This window comes from Elephas maximus, chromosome 11 (assembly GCF_024166365.1).
Source record: "Elephas maximus indicus isolate mEleMax1 chromosome 11, mEleMax1 primary haplotype, whole genome shotgun sequence".
Lineage (NCBI taxonomy): Eukaryota > Metazoa > Chordata > Mammalia > Proboscidea > Elephantidae > Elephas > Elephas maximus.
In genome coordinates this window covers 89,267,721-89,288,328 of record NC_064829.1, presented here as the reverse complement: position 1 = coordinate 89,288,328, position 20,608 = coordinate 89,267,721, and the positions used below count along the sequence as shown (strand labels likewise).

The window sequence follows — 20,608 nt, the reverse complement described above, 5'->3', positions numbered from 1 at the left end:
CCTTTATATTATTATCTTCTTCATTTATATAGATATTCTTTAATGTCTTCAAGTAACATGTTATAATTTTCTGTCTAGATGATGTCTATTTTGCTAGTCTTCACCTAGCTGTTCCTTATGCATACCTGACTCAATATGTCCACCCAGATCCTGTTGAGTTCTGCCTTATAAGTCACGTCCTTAGAGTGGCTATGGCCATCCCCACCATCACCCAAGTCAGAACCATGAGAATTAGCCTCCCTCTGCCCTGCCTGTCTCTGCTTTCTCAGCAGCACCCTCCTCTCCTGCACAGCTGTTCCCTGGGTTCTCTGAAGATTTTGTGCCTTTGTACATCCTGCCTTCTAAGGCTGCACTACCCTTCCCACTCTTGTCTGGCAACTCATCCCTCTCCATGAGGACACACCTTGTGGGACACCTCTTCTGGGAAGTGTCCCCTGATTTCCTCCGGTCTCCCATCCGAGCTGCATTAAGTGCCTCTTCATTGTCCTGCTATAAGATTATGAGATGTCCTTGCTAAGAACAGACTCACCACACACAGTGTCATTACCGCTGTGCCCATGCATCCCTTGGTCTGGACTATGAGGAGGGGCTCTTCCCTGTCGTATCCTCTACCCCTGGTCTCCTTCCAAGGTGGGAAGCAGGCAAGGACCAGGAAGGAAAGAACCATCAAACCCAGGGTTCAGAGACGTCAAAACACTGCAGGCACAGAGGCACTATTTTTACACTGAAGTGGTGGTTTTGTTTGTTCTATGTTGGCATTACTAATAGGATGTTTTCTGTTTGGTGTCTTTCAGTTCAGGGGACAAAGCACAACTTGAGACCACAGAGCCAACTGCTCCTGAGCTGATCTCATCTGAGGAAGCCTCAGTCCAGGGGCAACTGACACAGGGAGCCTCCAGGGACTCCCATCTGTGGTGAGACAAGGGTCAGGAAGGGCCACCAGAAATGCAGAATGAACACTTGAGATCAGGGATAGACCCCCAGAAGGAGCAGCTGCCTGGGAGAATGAGCCCTGAACATGACGGTTTGGGGACAGATGATGGTACATGTTCAAGGATAATACAGGAACCAGTCTCTCCAGGAGATGCTCTTCACGATAGTGACTCACATGGACCTGCTAAAAACGCCACGACTCATGAAGAGCGAAATCCCTATATTTGTAAGGAATGTGGGAAAGCGTTTAATAAGAGACACCTCCTTACGAAACATGAGCAGATTCACTCTGGAGTGAAGCCCTTTGAGTGCACAGAGTGTGGGAAAACTTTTAGCAAGAGCACAACCCTCCTTCAACACCACATCATCCACACTGGGGAGAAGCCCTACGAGTGCACAGAGTGTGGGAAGGCCTTCAACCAGAGGGCACACCTTACGCAGCACCAGCGGATTCACACTGGGGAGAAGCCCTATGAGTGCAGTGAATGCGGAAGGGCCTTCACTCACCACTCCACTTTCGTCTTGCACAAGAGGAGCCACACAGGGGAAAAACCTTTTGAGTGCAAGGAGTGTGGGAAAGCCTTTCGTGATCGGCCTGGCTTCATTCGACACTACAGCATCCACACTGGAGGGAAGCCCTATGAGTGCATTGAGTGTGGGAAGGCCTTCAACCACAGGTCAGAACTTACACGGCACCAGCGGATTCATGCTGAGAAGAAACACTATGAGTGCCTTGAGTGCGGGAAGGCCTTCAACTACAGGTCACACCTTGCACAGCACCAACGGATTCACACTGGGGAGAAACCCTATGAGTGCACAGAGTGTGGGAAGGCCTTCAACCAAAGGGCACACCTTACGCAGCACCAGCGGATTCACACTGGGGAGAAGCCCTATGAGTGCAGTGAATGTGGAAAGACCTTTGCCCATCTCTCCACTTTTGTCTTGCACAAGAGGAGCCACACAGGAGAAAAACCCTTTGAGTGCAAGGAGTGTGGGAAAGCCTTTCGTGATCGGCCAGCCTTATTTCGACACTACAGCATCCACACTGGAGAAAAGCCCTATGAGTGCAGTGAGTGTGGGAAGGCCTTCAACCGCAAGTCACACCTCACTCAGCACCAAAGGATTCATACTGAGAGAAGCCCTAACAGTGTGACAGATGTCGGAAGACCTTTCACGAGTGGGCAAACCTCAGTCAACATCCAAGGACTTCTACTGGGGATGGAAAATCTTTGGCCAGAGGAAACTTCTTATTCAGCATCTGATCATTCATGCCAAAGGGAAGGCTCACAAATGTCATCCCTGTGAGGAAGCATTCTGTCATAGATCATTACTTGTCACCTAAGGGTCATATTAGAAATTGACCCACATACAGTTCGACTATACATCTGATGAAAATTCATCCAGGAAAGAGACCCAGTTGTCACTGTTCACTTAGGAAAACCATCAGCCACGTCTTTATTAGTTTCCTCTGCATTGTTATCTCAGGAATATTTAAACCAAGAATGAGAAGACAGAGGAGACATAGAAAAGAAAAATGGAAACACTGGTTTTTTTCAGAGTTCCCAGCCAAGCTTATTACAATTTGTCATTGATTCCTTATTTGAGGATAAGGGAGTGTTGTTTCAGAAGTTAAAGGCCCTCATCCCTGTTATACATTCACTGCAATCCAGTGCCAGTAGAAGGCAGGTCGGAAAAAAAATGTCAGAAGCCTTGTTTGTTCTACAGCATTGTCCTACCCTTGTACATAAATCCTTATGGAAAAAATAAAGGCTCAAGTTATGAAACAGTTTCTATTAAAGAGGTAAGGATACACATACAAGTGGGCACATTAAAAAAAAAAGAGTTTCTTCATGTAGTTCCAAGTACCCAACATCCATACTTTTTTAAAATCACAGGTTATTTATTTTTTTTCCTTCTGTGGCATCTGGATGACAGTGTAGCTGTGTGACTTCCCACATGACCCTGAACACTTTTCTCTCACTGAGATCCCTCAGTTTCTTTAATTTTCTTAAAGAGACTTCTCCAAGTTTACCTTGGTAGTTTTCTAGGGGTTGATTATAGCTGGAGGAAAAAAAAAAAGAAAAAAGAAGCACACATAGCTAAATTAAGTTAAAGGATCATGATAAACTCAGAAAAACATGGAGAAGGAATCATATTTTTCATCTTATAGAAGTCTGTGTGAAGACTTGCTTAAACTGACTGGATACAGAAATGGAAAATCTCATCCTCAATTTTATATGGAAAGATGAGACCCCAAATAGCCAAAGCAATTTTTTTCTAAATTTTATTTTGTTGAGAATATACGCAGCAAAACATACACCAATTCAACAGTTTCTACATGTAAATTTAGTGACATGAATTACATTTTTCAGGTGTTGCAACCATTCTCGCCTCCCTTTTCTGAGTTGTTCCTTCCTCATTAACATAAATTCACTGCCCCGTAAGGTTCCTATCTAACCTTTGGTGTTGCTGTTTTCAGTTTGATCCCATATAGATAGTTCTTAAGACAGCAGAATGCTCAAGGCAGATCTTTTTTATTAGTTAAGCTAAACTATTGTTTGGGTTTAAGATGACTTCAAGGGATATTTTTGGTTTAAGGTTTAAAGATTATCTCAGGGCAATAGTTGCAGAGTTTTATCCACCCTCCCATGAAAGTTTGAAATTTTGTTCTCCATTTTCCCGCTTTTGATCAGGATTCTTCTGTGGAATCTCCGATCAAAATGTTCAGTAATGGTAGTCGGGCACCATCCAGTTCTGGTCTCAAGAAAAATCAGGGAGTTGTTCATGGAGGCAATTAGCCACCTACTCCATATCCTCCTATTCCTGACTCTCCTTCCTTTGTCACTCTAGGTGAATAGAGACTAGTTGTTGTGCCTATTGGATGGGCATTTGCAAGCTTTTGATATCCCAGGCACTATGCAACAAACTAGGAGTTAGAACAGAAGTACTAAACACGTTATTAGGCCAGCTAACAGATGTTTCACGAAACCATGACCCTAACCCTCCAACCATGGAACCAAATGCCATGAGGTGTTTGGTTGTACATGAGCAGCCTCGGCAGCTACTCTCTTTTTCGTTGTAAATACATCACACGACTTTTGCCAATTCAGCTTTTTCAGGTGTACAACTTACTGACAGCAATTACAATAATCGGCAGTGCAAACCTACCCTTAATGTGATTTTTCCATCACCTTTAAACCTGCTTTCTCCCCTCCCTCCTGCTCCTGGTAACCACTAATAAACATTGGTCTCTATAAATGTCTTTTCTTGTCTTTTTATATGTCAGGTCATACAATATTGGTCCTTGTGTGATTGGCTTATTTTGCTGAGCATAATATCAACCACCATACTTGAAGACATATATCCATACCGTAGCTTGTATCAAGACTTCATTTCTTCTGCTTGCTGAGTAGTATTTCACTGTATCACATTTTGTTTATCCATTCCTCTGTTGATGGCATCTGGGTTGTTTCCATCTTTTGACTATTGTGAATACTGTGCCAATGAAGTCTCTTTTTGAGTCTTTCCTTTAAGTCTTTTGGGTATATACGTAGGAGTGGAATCACTGGGTGATATTGTAGTTCTGGAACTCTGGTAGTGCAGTGGTTAAGAACTTGGCTGCTAATCAAAAAGTCAGCAGTTTGAATCCACCACCTGTTCCTTGGAAACCTATGGGCCAGTTCTAGTCTGTCCTGTAGGGTCACTATACGTTAGAATCGACTCCATGGCAATGGGTTTTTTTGTTTGTTTGTTTTAACAATAGTTCTATTTTTAGTTTTTTGAGGAACCATCACACTTTTCCAGAATGGCTGTAGTATTTTTCATTCCCACCAGCAATGGATAAGGGTTCCAATTTCCCCACATCCTTGCAAACATTTTTTTTTTTTTTAAATCTTAGCCATCCTAGTGGAAGTGAAATTGTATCTCATTGTGGTTTTGATTTGCATCTTTCTGGTGGCTAACGACGCTGGGCATCTTTTCCTGTGTTTGGTGGTCATCTGAATGTCCTCTGATGAAATGTCTATTCAAGTCCTTTGCTCATTTTATGATTGGGTTGTCTTTTGTTGCTAAGTTGTAGAAGTTTTATATTTGTGTTGGTTATTAGATTCTTGCTGGATATATGGTTTCTGGAGATATTCTACCAGTTGGTAGCTTATCTTTTCACTTTTTTGGTAAAGTCTTTGGATGAACAAAAGTTTTTAATTTTTATGAGGTCTCTATTTTGTCTTTTCCTGTTTGTGTTTTTGTTATTAGATAGTCCATTGTTGAAAGCTAGTCTTGACAGCATTCCTTCTGCTTGTTCTTCTAAGAATTTTATAGTTCGAGTTTGCACATTTAGGTCCTTAATCCATTTTGAATTTGTTTTTGTGTATGCTGTGAGACATGGATCCTGTTTCATTTTTCTGCGTGTGGAAATCCAATTTTCCACACCATGTACTGAAGAGACTGTTCTTCCCCATCGAGTGGAGTTAGCACCCTTGTCAAAAATCTATTGACTGTAGATGTATGGGTTTATTTCTGGACTCTCAATTCTATTCCATTGGTCTATGTGTCTATTGTTATACCAGTGCCAGGCTGTTTTATCATAGCTGTACAGTATGTTTTAAAATCAGGAAGTGTAAGTCCTCTTTCTTTGTTCTACTCTTTTGACATTATTTTAGCTATTTTGGGCCTTTTGCCATCCCATATAAAGTTGAGAATTTTTTTTTTTTTCCTATACAGAAAGCTGCTGGAATTTTGACTGGGATTTCGTTAAATCTATAGATCACTTGGGGTAGTATTGACATCTTAACAACATTAAGTCTTCCAATCCATGAACAGGGAACATCTTTCAATTTATCTAAGTCTTCTTTAATCTCTTTCAGCAGTGTTTTATACTTTTCATTGTATAAGTCCTTCGTGTTCCTGTTTAGATTTATACCTAAGTATTTTATTCTCCTAGATGGTATTGTAAGCGGAATTGTTTCCCTGATTTTTCTTTTAGATTTCTCGTTGCTGGTGTATAGAAACCCAACTGATTTTTGTTAGTTGACTTTGTACCCTGCAACTTTCCTAAATTCTTCTATTAGCCCTAGAAGTGTTTTTGTGAACTCTTTGGGGTTTTCTATACATAGGACCATATCACCCATAAATAGAGATCATTTTAGTTCTTCTTTTCCAATTTTGATACCTTTTATGTCTTTTTCTTGTCTTATTGCTCTGGCTAGGACTTCTAATACAATATTGAATAGAAGTTGTGAGAGCAGACACCATTGTCTTTTTCCCAGTTTCAAGGAGAAAGCTCTCAGTCTTACTCCATTAAGTATAATGTTGGCTTTTTATACATGTCTTGGATCATACTGAGGAAATTCCCTTCTATTCCAATCTTCTTTAGGGTTTTCATCAAGAAAGGCTGTTGGATTTTTTCAGATGCTTTTTCTGCATCCATAGAGATGATCATGTGGTTCTTTTCCTGTGTTCTATTCATGGTGTGTTATTTTGATTGATTTTCTAATGTTGAACCATCCCTGCGTTCCTGGAATAAATCCTACTTGGTCATGGTGTATGACTCATTTAATATGTTGTTGGATTCTGTTTGCTAATATTAAGATTTTTGCATCTATATTTATAAGACATACTGGTCTTTTATTTTCCTTTTTTGTGGTGTCTTTGTCTGGTTTGGGTATTAGAGTTATGTTTGCCTAATAGAATGAATTAGGGAGTGTTCCTTCTTTATCCTTAAGAAGAGCTTAAACAGTATTGGTGTCAAATCCTCTCTTAATGTGTGGTAGAATTCTCCAGTGAAGCCATCTGGTCCAGAACTCTTTTTGCGGGGCGGGGGGGTTGATCACTGATTCTCTCTCTTCACCTTTTATGAATCTGTTGAGACTTTTTTTTCTCTTGAGTTAATTTGATAAGGTTGTGTGCTTCTAAGAATTTGTCCATTTCTTCTAGGTTTTCCAGTTTGTTGCTGTACAATTGTTCATAATATTCTGTCACAATTCTCTTTATTTCTGTCGGGTCATTTGTAATGTCCCCTCTTCTTTTTTTTTTTTTTTCCATTATTTGCATCTTTTCTTTGTCAGTCTAGCTAAAGGTTTGTCAATTTTATTGATTTTTTCAAAGAACCAACTTCTGGTTTTATTGATTTTTTGTATTGTTTTTCTGTTTTCAGTTTTATTTATTTATGCTCTGATCTTTGTTATTTCTTCTGGTAGGTTTAGGCTTAGTTTCCTCTTCTTTTTTCTAGTTTCTGGAGTAGTTGAGTTAGGCTGTTGATTTGAGATCTTTCTTCTTTCTTCATGTAGGCATTTATTGGTATAAGTTTCCCTCTAAGTACTCCCTTCACTGCATCCCATAATTTAAAAAAAAAAAATTTTATTGTGCTTTAAGTGAAAGTTTACAAGCCAAGTCAGTCTCTCATACAAAAACTTATATACACCTTGCTATATACTTATAGTTGCTCTCCTTCTAATGAGACAGCACACGCCTTCCCTCCACTCTCTATTTTCATGTCCATTTGGCCAGCTTCTGACTCCCTCTACCCTCTCATCTCTTCTCCAGACAGGAGCTGCCCACACAGTCTCATGTGTCTACCTGATCCAAGAAGCTCACTCTTCGCCAGTATCATTTTCTATCCCATAGTCCAGTCCAATCCCTGTCTGAAGAGTTGGCTTTGGGAATAGTTCCTGTCTTGGGCTAACAGAAGGTCTGGGGATCCTGACCCCTGGGGTTCTTCTAGTCTCAGTCGGACCATTAAGTCTGGTCTTTTTACAAGAATTTGGGGTCTGCATCCCACTGCTCTCCTGCTCCCGCATCCCATAATTTTTGGAATGTTGTGTTTTCAATTTCATCAAAATCTTTTGAGTTCTTCCCTGACCCATTGGTAGTTTAATAGTGTGTTGTTTAATTTCCATATGTGTGTGTATTTTCTCAGTTTTTTGTGTTACTGATTTTTAGCTTCGCTCCATTGTGGTCAGAGAAAATAGTTTGTATGATTTCAGTTGTTTTTTTTTTTTTTAATTTATCAGGACTTGCTTTGTGACCTAAAATGTAGACTACCCTGGAGAATGATCTATGTGCACTGGAGTAGAATGTATGCTGTGCTATTTTTGGGTGGAGTGTTCTATATGTCTGTTAATTCTAGTTGGTTTGTAGTGTTATTCAGGTCCTCTCTTTCCTTGTTGATCTTTCTTTCCTTTGTACCCTGCAAATATGTTCTGTCCAAGATTGAAAGGGGTGCATTGAAGTCTCCAACTATTATTGTAGTACTATCTATCTCTCCCTTCAGTTTTATCAGCATTTGCTTTATATATTTAGGTCTCCCAATGTTGGGGGCATATTTATTTATGGTTGTTAAATCTTGATTAATTGACCCTTTTATCACTATATAATGTCCATCTTTATGTCTTCTGACAGATTTTGTCTGAAAGTCTACTTTGTCTGATATTAAAATTGCCACCCCAGCTCTCTTTTCACCATTATTTGCACGGAATATTTTTTCCATCCTTTCACTTTCAACTTATTTGTGTCCTTGGGTTTAAGGCGTGTCTCTTATATACAGCATATAGTTGGATCATGTTTTTTATTTTAATCCATTCTGCCACTCTCTGCCTTTTGATTGGAGCATTCAGTCCATTTATATTCACTGTAATTACTGATAAGAAGTGCCTAACTTCTGCCATTTTGTTATTTGTTTTTTATAAGTCTTAAGCCTTGTCTTTGTCCTTTAGTACTGCTTGCGTTTGTGTATATTGTCTCTTGTTGTTGCCCCATTATTCCACTAAACTGTGCTCAGCCTTCTTGAGCCTCCATTTTTCTCCTCTTCGGCATCTATAATTGGGCTCCATCCTCTAATATCCTGATTCTTTCTTCTGCCTGATTAAATCTGTTGGTTAGTTCCTTTATTGTGTTTCGCATTTCAGTTATTGTCCCTCTCAGTTGCAGTATCTCTTTTTTTAAGATCTTCATTTTGTTCTTGCATTGTTTTCCTTAATTCTTTTAGCTCTTTGTCTATGGTTTCCCTTAGTCCTTTAATTGTGTTTAATGTTGTATTATATTCTTCTAATTTTTTAATTATTTGGTCTTCCCTAGATTTGCTTTCACTCCTATTGTCATGCTCATCTGGATGGGCCACTGATTCTTTGTTCTTTGTGTGTCTTGTGATTTTTTTGTTGGGGCATTGGAATTTTTGAGGGTGTTAGCTTTCTCAGTTTTTTCCAGTATTTGGTGTTTTTGCCCACGCTACTTTCTGCAAGAAGCTCTTAGGTGGGCAGAACCTTTGGCCTTTGCTTACCATTTCTTCTCCCTCTCTGTGATAACTCCTTCTCCCAATAGTAATTGGGATTCAAAATTTTCATATCGTATTTTTCAACTTTCAGTCTTTCCCAAACACACCAGAGAACATCCTGTGGTCAGCCTGTCTACCAATCGGTACCACCAGTCAGGTGAGATATTGTGTACTACTAGCCAATCTGTCCACCAGGGGCGCAGTCCCCTATCTCTGTATTACTCCCTTCCCTTCTCTGTTTCTGCAGTCACATTCAGGAAGCCCCCTTTGGGGCTGGGTTGCCTTCTGGTTTTGTTCAGGTTACCTTTCCTGCTCTGTGGAGGCTGCTTAAATCAGCTGGCATTCAGGGGAAGCACAGGCAGACTTTCCTCCATTTTAGGAGGAGGAGGAGCTGGTGCTCCCCAGAAGGACCTCTGAGAGATCTGTCTTATTGGTTTCAGAGTCCCAGTGGCCCTGTGGTGATTGGAGGAGCAGTCTCCACTTAAGTGACCCAACTTCCACTTAAGTGACTCCTAACTTCATTGTAGGGAACCTTCTGTAGGAGTTTATATCAGTACAACAGCTGACAGTTACCTGTTGGAGGAGGGGTAATTACACTCTGAACAGACCCCCAGGGAGGTCTGCCTTGTTGCTCTCAGAGCCTTCCCTGTAGTTGGCTGTGGGTACAGCCTCCATTCAAGGTGCATACTTCTAGCTTAGAGCCGGCTCAGTCAGCAGTCCTCAGCACCAATCGTAAGGGGGAGCAGACAGACCCAAATTGACCCCCAAGGAGGTCTGTCCTATTGGTTTCAGAGGCCTAAACTATGAGGTGCAAGGGAGGCAGGTAGAGTGTCAACTATGGGAGCAGACTCTGCTGTAGGGGCCTTCTATAGCAGTTTGCAACAGCCTGGCAACCAATAATTACCAGGCTGGGGAGGGTGTGTCCTGGCTCTGGTCAGATCCCCACGTAGGTCTGCCTTGTTGCTATCAGAGTTTACCCAGTACATGGTTAGCTGTGAGTACAGCCTCCACTCAAGCCTCCTGCTTCCTAACACACAGCAGCCATAGGCAGCAGTCCTCAGTGCCTAACTGACCCCCAAGGAGGTTTGTCCTGTTGGTTTCAGAGGCCAGAACTAGGGGGTGCACAGGAAGGCAGGTAGACTGCTGAGTACGAGCGGACTCCACTGCAGGGCCCTTCTATAGCAATTCACAGCAGCCTTGCAGGTGACAGTGTCTGGGTGGGGGAGGGGCTGTCAGACTCCAAACAAAACTTCAGGGAAGTTGGCCTTGTTACTGTCAGAGCCCTCCCTGTATTATTTTGGCTGTGGGTTTAGCCTCCAGTAAAGATGCCTGCTTCTTAGCACACAGCAATCTCAGTCCGCAGTCCTTAGCACTGACTGAAAGGGGGAGCAGACAGATCAGAACTGACTCATCTACACATCTGTCCTGTTGGTCTCAGAGGCCAGAGCTATGGGGTGCACGGGGATGCAGCTAGACTGTTGAGTATGCAAGCAGACTTCACTGCAAGGCCCTTCTATAGCAATTCACAGCAGACTTGGGGTGCACAAGGAGGAAGGCAGAGTGTTGGCTATGAGGGTAGACTCCACTGCATGGGCCTCTGGAGAAATTCACAGTAGGCTTGCAACTCATGGTGTCTGGATGGGAGAGGTGCTGGCACACTCCAAATGGACCTCCGGGGAAGTCTGTCTTATTAATTTTAGGGCAGATGCTTGGGGTCCTGTCTCTTTATACAGGCAAGGGCTGTGGTAGTTAGGGAAGTGGGCTTTTTTTTCTGGGGCCACAACAGTGGCTGACATGGTGGGGGCGGGGGAACAGGTACAGTGGGAGAAGCAATTTTCCTACCATATGAGGGTTTTTTGGTATGGGACTCATAGTTGATTCTTGCCTGTCTGCAGTTCCCCGATGTTTTCCTCTGTTCCCAATTCACAGGCCCTCAAAGATGAGCACTATTTTCTTGTATTTTTTGCTGTATTTGTGGAGGAGGGTTGAAACAATGGTTTATTTATGCCACCATCTTCCCAGAATTCCTTGCTGAAGCAATTTTGAAGAAGAAGAAAGTAGGAGGCCTCATACATCCTGACTTCAAAACATATTTCACAGCTACCACCATCCAAACAGACTAGTACTGGTTTAATGATAGACACAGAGACCAAAGGATTGGAATTGAAAATCCAGAAATAAGTCCAAACATGTATAGTTAATTGATTGTCAACAAGTGACCCAATTACATTCAATGGAGAAGGAGCAGTCTCTTGAACAAACGGTCTTGGCAAAAGTGGATTTCCACATTCAGAAAAACAAAACGAGATGCATATCTCACACCAAACACAAAAACGAATTCAAAATGGCTCAAGAACCTAAATGTTAAATCTAAAACCATAAAGTTCTTGGAAGAAAATATAGAAGCAAAGCTTTGGAACCTATTTTTTTTCAGTGATAGGTCATCAAACACAACAACGAATGAATAAAACAGAAAACAAAATAGATAACTGGGACCTCAAAATTAAATACTTAGTTTCATCAAAAAACTTTATCAAAACAGTAAAGAGACTACCTACATCCTGGGAAAAAAATCTTTGCAAACAGTGTAAATGATAAGGGTCTAATATCTAAAGTATATAGAAAACTCCTACAAATTAACAACAAAAAGGTAAATAATCCATTCAAAAACTAGGCAAAGAACATGAATAGGCACTTCACCAAAGAGGATATTCAAATGCCCAACAGACGCATGAAAAGATGCTCAATGTCATTAACTTACATCAAAGAAATGCAAATCAAAATCACAATGAGATACCATTTCATTCCCACTGGGATGGCTAAGGAGCCCTGGTGATGCAGTGGTTAAAAGCTACAGCTGCTAACCAAAAGTTGGCAGTTCGAATCCACCAGCCACTCCTTGCAAACCCTATAAGGCCGTTCTACTTTGTCCTGTAGGGTCACTGTAAGTCAGAATTGACTTGACAGCAATGTAATTCCACTCTTAGGTGTATACCCTAGGGATCTAATAGAAGTGACACAAACAGACACATGCACATCTATGTTCATCGTAGCACTATTCAAAATAACAAAATGATAGAAACAACCTAAGTGCCCATCAACAGATGAATGGATAAATAAAATGTGGTACATACATACAATGGAATACTACTTAGCGATAAAGGAAAATGAGTTTCCTAACCATCTTAGAACATGGATGAACCTGGAGGACACTGCGTGAAATACGCCAATCACACACACACAAAAAAAACAAATACTACATGTTTTCATGTTTATGAAATGACAATTAGAGGTAAATATGGTCACATGCACTGCATAACATCCGTTTGGGCAATATCTAACTACTTACATGTCCATAGTCCCATATGATTATGATTGAGCTCAGAAATTTGGATCAGAAAACAGGAAATAGTAGACATAAGCAGATGTAGTGAACACAACGGCTTCCCTGGCAGCACGATCGCACTGTATATAAGAGACGTGAGATACATGTTGCATGAGGGAAGCTGTGGCATTCGGTACATCTGGTTATACCCACTACGTCCCATTCTCCAACTGGGATTTCTGAACGTGGTTATAACCATGGGTTTATATGTGGTCGGACAATGCCAAATGGACATTATGTGGTGCATGACTGTATGGTATTCGCACAACATCCAAATCACATAATGTCCTATTTCACAGGCTGTATCCTGGATGTAAAGAAATGCATGACTGTATACAGAAACTAATGTTAATTAACGGTTATTAGGGATTAGGGGGAGGAGAGGGAGATTCACTCTCTAGACAGTAGACCTTTGTTATTTTTGGTGATGGGAAAGGTAACACTGAATGAGAGTTAAGTGTACACAGCTTGTCACTAAAATGTACGCAAGAAGAGCTCTTTTCCAGAAGATAAGCTAGATAACTGGGATCTTCTAAAAATTAAACATTTATGTCCATCAAAAGACTTCACCAAAAGAGAAAACACAGACTGGGAAAAAAATTTTGGCTATGATAAATCTGAAAACGGTCTAATCTCTGAAACCTACAGGAAAATCCAACACCTCTACAACAAAAAGACAAATAATCCAATTAAAAAATGGGCAAAGGGAATGAACAAACACTTCACTAAAGAAGACATTCAAGTGGCTAACAGACACATGAGGAAATACTCGCAATCACTAGCCATTAGAGAAATGCAAATCAAAATCACAAAGAGATAACATGTTGCCCCAGCATTAAAAAAAACTAAAAAGTTTTTTTTTAATTTTTTTTTTTACAGGCACACAAAAAAAAGCGGGGGGGGGCAGAAAATAATAAACGTTGCAGAGGCTGTGGGAATGTTGGAAATCTTACGCACTGCTGGTGGTAATGCAAAATGGTACAGCCATTTTGGGAATCAATATGGCATTTTCTTAGAAAGCTAGGAATAGAAATACCATATGATCCAACAATCCCACTCCTAAGAATAAATCCAAGAGAAATAAAAGCCGTCACACGAATAGACATATGCACACCCTTGTTCACTGCAGCATTGTTCACCATAGCAAAAAGATGGAAACAACCTAGATGTCCATCAACAGATGAATGAATAAACAAATTACGATACATACACACAATGGAGTACTATGCAACAATGAGAACAATGATGAATCTGCAAAACATCTCACAACATGGATGAATCTGGAGGCCATTATCGTGAGTTAAATAAGTCAATCATGAAAGGACAAATACTGTAGGAGATCACTATTATAAAAATTCAAGAAAAGGTTTACACACAAAAAAAGGAAACAATCTTTGATGGTTAGGAGAGAGGGGAGGGGTGGGGATGGAAAAACACTAAATAGACAATAGATAAGTGGTAACTTTGGTGAAGGGTAAGACAGTACACAGTACTGGGGAAGCCAGCACAATTTGTACAAGGCAAGGTCATGGAAGCTCCCTAGACACATCCAAAGTCCCTAAGGGACTGAATTACTGGGCTGAGGGCTGTGGGGACCATGGTTTCGGGGAACATCAAGCTCAACTGGCATAACATAGTTTATAAAGAAAATGTTCTATATTCTACTTTGGCGAGTAGTGTCTGGGGTCTTAAAAGCTTCTGAGCAGCCATCTAAGATACTCCATTAGTCTCACCCTGTCAGGAGCAAGGGGGAATGAAGAGAACTAAAGACACAAGGGAAAGTTTAGTCCAAAGGATTAATGGACTATAACTACCACAGCCTCCACTAGACTGAGTCCAGTACAACCAGATGGTACCCAGCTACCACCAACTTCTCTGACAGGGATCACGATAAAGCGTCCTGGAAGGAGCTGGAGAAAATGTAGAACAAAATTCTAATTCACAGAAAAAGACCAGACTTACTGGACTGACAGAGTGGAGAGACCCCAAGAGTATGACCCTAGACACCCTTTTAGCTCAGTCAGTAATGAAGTCATCCTAAGGTTCAGCCTTCAGCCAAAGATTAGACACGCCCATAAAACAAAATGAGATGTACTTTAGGTGAATGGAAGGACAATACTCAATACAAGGAAGGTCAGCTCAACTGGACTGGACCAAAAGCAAAGAAGTTTCTGGGATAAACTGAATGCTTCGAAGGTCAGCGGAGCAAGGGCGGGGGTTTGGAGACTATGGCTTAAGTGGACTTCTAAGTCAATTGGAAAAATAAATTCTATTATGAAAACATTCTGCATCACACTTTGAAGTGTGGCGTCTGGGGTCTTAAATGCTAACAAGCAGCCATCTAAGATGCATCAATTGGTCTCAGCCCACCTGGATCAAAGGAGAATGAAGAACACCAAGGTCACACGATAACTATGAGCCCAAGAGATAGAAAGGGACACATGAACCAAAGACTTACATCATCCTGAGACCAGAAGAACTAGATGGTGCCTGGCCACAACCGATGACTGCCCTGACAGGGAGCACAACAGAGAACCCCTGAGGGAGCAGGAGAACAGTGGGATACAGACCCCAAATTCTCATAAAAAGACCAGACTTAATGGTCTGACTGAGACTAGAAGAATCCCGGCGGTCATGGTCCCCAAACCTTCTGTTGGCCTAGGACAGGAACCATTCCCGAAGACAACTCATCAGACATGGAAGGGACTGGCCAATGCATTGGAGAGAGATGCTGATGAAGAGTGAGCTACTTGTATCAGGTGGACACTTGAGACTGTATTGGCATCTCCTGTCTGAAGGGGAGATGGGAGGGTAGAGAGGGTTAGAAACTGACAAAATGGTCACAAAATGAGAGACTGGAGAAAGGGAACGGGCTGACTCATTAGGGGGAGAGTAAATGGGAGTATGTAGTAAGATGTATATAGGCTTATGTGTGACAGACTGACTTGATTTGTAAACTTTCACTTAAAACACAATAAAAATTATTTAAAAAACAAACAAACAAAATGAGATGAAAGGAGTACACCAGCCCAGGGCCAAGGACTAGAAGGCAGCAGGGAACAGGAAAGCTGGTAATAGGGAACCCTAGGTTGAGAAGGAAGAGTGTTGACATGTCATGGGTTTAGTAACCAGTGTCACAAAACAATACGTGTACTGTCTAATAAGAAGCTAGTTTGTTCTGTAAACCTTCATCTAAAGTACAATAAAAAAGAGAAGAGGACCGTTTGGTAACTGCTATGGCATATATAAACAAAGCAAAAACAAACAAAATTTATGCGCAGGTATGTATGTATGTATGTAGGCATATATGTGCTAGGTGTGTATATGTGAGTATATATATACATACTTATGGGTGCAAGGATATACATATGCATCTGTGTAACTTTGTGCATATATTCGTGTATATTATAAAGCACATAGGGGCACAGTTATGGATACTTCTGGAAAGATTAGGACCATAGTCTCATGGAACATCTTAGTCAATTGGCATGTGATGGTTAAGGTTGTGTGTCAACTTGGCTGAGCCATTATTCTCAGTGGTTTGGCAGTCATGATGTAGTTTGGTAGTAGTATGATGTTTTGATCACCTCCATGATGAAATTCGATATAATGTGATCACCTCCATGATGGGATCTGCTGTGAGTACCCAATCAGTTGAAAGGGAGTTGCCATGGTCTTGTGGCCTGCATCGAATGTAAGTGAATATTCTGGGAAGGCTCGTGGGCTTTTGCTCACTCTGCATCCTGCAGCTGGTTCCTGTTCATCAGGCCTCCAGCTCTTGAAACTTGAGCTAGCAGCTTACCTGTGGTCTTGTCTGCTGATCTTGGGATTTGTCAATCTTCACAGCCTGTGAGCAGAAGCCCTGCTCTCCAACCTTGATTTTGGGTTTGCCAATTCCTGCGGCTGTGTTAATCAGAGGAGACCTCATCCTGGCCTGTGGATTTGGGATGTTCCAGCCTCTACAATCGCATGGGCCATTTCCTTGATATGTTGTTGTTTGGTGCCATTGAGTTGGTTCCAACTCATAGCAATCCTATGTATGACACAGCGAAACACTGCCCAGTCCTGCACCATCCTCACAATTATTGTTATGCTTGAGCCCATTGTTGCAGCTACTGTGTCAATCCATCTTGTTGATATAAATCTCTCTATATACATGTTTATATGCTTTGCTGGTTTACCTTCTCTAGAGAACCCAGCCTAAGACATTCGGTACAGGGAGTAGGGTGCTGCTCTGACGGATAGCTAAAATGTGGAAGCAGTTTTGAACTGTGAATGAAGAGAGGCTGGAAGAGCTTTAAAGTGCCTAATAGTAGAAGTCTAGATTGTCTTGAAGAGACTGCTGGTGGGATTATGGATGTCAAAGGCAATTCTTGTAAGGACTCAGAATAAGGAGAGGTGTTACACTACAGATGATGTAGACAGCAGAAGCAGCAGCAGAACCAGGAGACCAGTGTGAGACAGTGTTGGAGTCAACCTATGGTACAAAAGAGCTAAGTGTCTTTGCAGAGGAGGCTTCCTGGAGGAGTGGGGTGCCTCTGAGCCCTTATCGGTAGAGTTAGGTTTACCAACCCATGAAGCAAGATAGCTGAGTGCCTTCCAGCCTAAGTTTACTGGTGAAGTGGGGTGTCTTCAGGTACTTACTGGTGGAGCTAAGGAGCTCTAGAACACTTGCTCAGCCAGGCAGACATGGGAGGTAAGGCCTGAGGAGTTGAGAGGCCAAGGAACCAGGAAGCAGAAGCTGAAAAGACAAGGAACACAGGAAACAGGGCTGCCTTAATCTCAGAGGGTAGGGCCAGGACCTCTGAGGTCTCAAAGGGTGGAGTCACTGCTCAGATGGACTAGGGGAATGGGGCCGCCCAAAGTCGAGGGAGCGGGGATGCTGCTCCAGTGGGCCTGGAAGGATAAGCTGAAGCACAGGGCCGAGGGATCTCCACTCAGAACCCAGAGAGTGTGACCACCACCTAGAGTCTGAAGTGCAGAGCCATTGTCTAAATGGTCTCAGAGAACAAAGGATTATTTTCAAGTCTTGACAATTAATGTGTTCTGCTGACTTGCTTGGTGCCTATCATCCCTTCTTTCCCTCCAATTTCCCCCATGTCTAGCTTGTGCCTGTTCCACCATTGTACTTTGGAAGCAGATAACTTGTAGTCTAGATTTTATAGATGAAGAGGGATTTTTGGATTTTGGACTTGGAGTTGAACTAAGACTTTTGCTATGATATGATGGGGTGAGTATGTTTTACATGTGGCAAGAACATGAATTTTTAGGGGCTAAAGTGTGGAATGTTATAGATTGAACTGAGTCCCCCCAAAATATGTGTCAATTTGGCTAATTCATGATTCCCAGTATTGTGTGATTGTCCACCATATTGTCCTCTGATATGATTTTCCTATGTGTTGTAAATCCTACTTGTATGATGTTAATGAGGTGGGATTAGTGGCAGTTACGTTAATGAGGCAGGACGCGAGCTACAAGATTAGGTTGTGTTTTTTTTTTTTTAAGTCAATCTCTTTTGACATATAAAACATAGAAACAAGCAACATGGGGACTTCACACCACCAAGAAAGTAGAGCCGGTAGCATGCATCCTTTGGACTTGGGGTCCCTGCTCTGAGAAGCTCCTAGAGCAGGGGAAGATTGATGACAAGGACCTTCCTCAAGAGCCGACAGAGAAAGTCTTCCCCTGGAGCTGGCACCCTGAATTTGGGCTTTTCGCCTACAAGACTGTGATAGAATAAATTTCTCTTTGTTAAAGCCATCCACTTGTGGTATTTCTGTTGTAGCAGCACTAGATAACTAAGATATGGCATAATACAATTCATAAAAGTTATGTTTTGCATCCTAGTTTGGTGAGAAGTGTCTGGCGTGGCCATCTAAGATACAACTATTTGTCTCTACTCCTCCAGAGGAAAAAAGAAAGAAGGAAATCAAAGATTGAAAGAACTAGACGACAGGACAAGTAGTTTACACAAAACACGGCCTCATCTACCAAGACCAGAAGAACTAGATTGTGCCCAGCTATCACTACCAATCCTTATAATCAGGGCCACAAAAAATGGGTCCTGATAGAATGGGAGAAAAATGTGAAACAAAACCTTAAATTCCTGAAAAACAAACAAACCTTGTGGACTGGTTGAGATTGGAGGACTGCCTGAGACAACTGCCCTGAGATACTCTTCAAACACTGAACCGAAACTAACTCCAGGTGTCACCTTGAATCTAAACAACAGATTGACTCACAAACTAATGAATATCAACCTTAAGTACTGTATTCCTTTAAAAATTCACCTATCTGAGTGTCTTAGGCTGGGTTCTCTAGAGAAACAAAACCAGTAAGACGTATAAATATATATGTGTATATATATATATATATATATATATATATATATATATATATATATATATATATATATATATATATATATATATATATATACAGAGAGAGATTTATATCAAGCAAACGGCTCACTCAATTGTAGAGGCTGGAAAGTCCCAAGTCTGAGGGTCAGGACAGAAGCTTCTCTTGATTCACGTAGCTGCAGGGGCTAGCAAAGCCATGAACGGCAGGTCAGAGAGCAGGGCTCTTTCTCACAGGCTGTGAAGATCGATGAATCCCAAGACTGGCAGGCAAGACTGCAGGTAAGCTGCTAGCTCAACTCCGAAGAACTGGAGGTCACATGAACAGCAGCCAGCTGCAGGATCCAGCATGAGCAAAAAGCACCCAAGCCTTGCCAGGCAATCTACTTATATTCAATGCAGGCCACATGCCCAGGGAAATTCCCTTTCAACTCATTGGCTACTCACAGCAGATCCCATCATGGAGATGACCACATAATATCAAATCTCATCATGGAAGTTATCACATCATAAGACTGTCAAACCACTGACAATCATGGCCCAGCCAAGTTGACACACAACCTTAACCATCATAGTGCACCCCTTGCTAAGTTGGCACCTGTACACAACTCCTCAAACCATATATAACCTCTGAATAAAGACAATTATAAAGTCATACTTGCACTTAACATGATACAACAAACATACATACAAAACAGAAATACTCATAACAATTACAGTCCTCATTTATGCAACTGGTCATGTGGTCAAAATTGGTATTTAGAACTACCTTCCTCCACCACCCATTCCGTATTCCCTTTGCCCTCAGTGAGTACCTCAGCTGGTCGTGATTCTTTGCCCAGTGGTGTGACCCAAACCTTTATTCCTGAAGGGTCTGGGCCATTAGCAGTCATGTCAGAACTGGGTTGCTGTAGTTTTCCATTGACTTTAACCACAGGGCACGGTAGTACTAAGAGATGCCCTAAAGAATCTCCTGCGTTTCAGACATATCCTTCTTAACCTCCATTATGTATATCAGTCCAATTTCCTCTTGGTAATCAGGATCAATCACACCAGCCGGTATGGTAACTCCCTTCTTTGCCTGTTGATTCAGAGGTATAGGGAGCCCAAAGTGGCTAGGTGCCATTCTTAGCGTCCAGTTCAATGGAACCGGTGATGTACCTCCAGGTAAGAGCACTCCTACCTTTGGAACTAAGACCTCTAGACTGTCAGAGGATAGGATCTCAGGGACAGGAAGCAAAAATCTTGTGAGTGGATCACTAGAGGGTAATAGTGATTCCTGGACCCATGAATGCTGGCCATGGGAGAAACAACACCATATATTAGACGCTGGTTTAGAGCATATACAGCCTCCTGGAGAACACTGCCCCAACCCTACAAGGTACTGCCACCTAGGTGGTGCTGTAACTGTGTCTTTAGATGGCCATTCCATTGTTCTATCCAGCCAGCTGTTTCAGAATGATGGGGAACACGGTAAGACCAGTGAATTCCATGAGCATGGGCCCACGGCTGCGCTTCATTTGCTATGAAGTGAGTTCCTTGATCCAAGGCAATGCTGTGTGGGAGACCGTGATGGTGGATAAGGCATTCTCTAAGTCCAGAGATGGTAGTTTTGGCAGAAGCACTGTGTGCAGGGAAGGCAAATCCATATCCAGAGTAAGA

The 20,608-nt window shown here is 41.8% G+C and overlaps 1 protein-coding gene across 3 annotated transcripts in view; it reads left to right on the top strand.

Moving 5' to 3' along the window:
• The window catches only part of LOC126085000 (zinc finger protein 805-like), an 87,149-nt gene that overhangs the window by 32,681 nt on the left and 33,860 nt on the right, over positions 1-20,608 (top strand). For 2 of the 3 annotated variants that reach the window (XM_049899875.1, XM_049899874.1), the window contains one exon: positions 795-4,219. In XM_049899875.1, coding sequence (XP_049755832.1) covers positions 946-2,238 — 1,293 coding nt within the window. In that variant the 5' untranslated portion in view covers positions 795-945 and the 3' untranslated portion in view covers positions 2,239-4,219. Of the gene's footprint in view, positions 1-794; positions 4,220-17,555; positions 17,564-20,608 lie in introns of those variants that run through there. The other variant, XM_049899878.1, reaches the window with a different exon arrangement.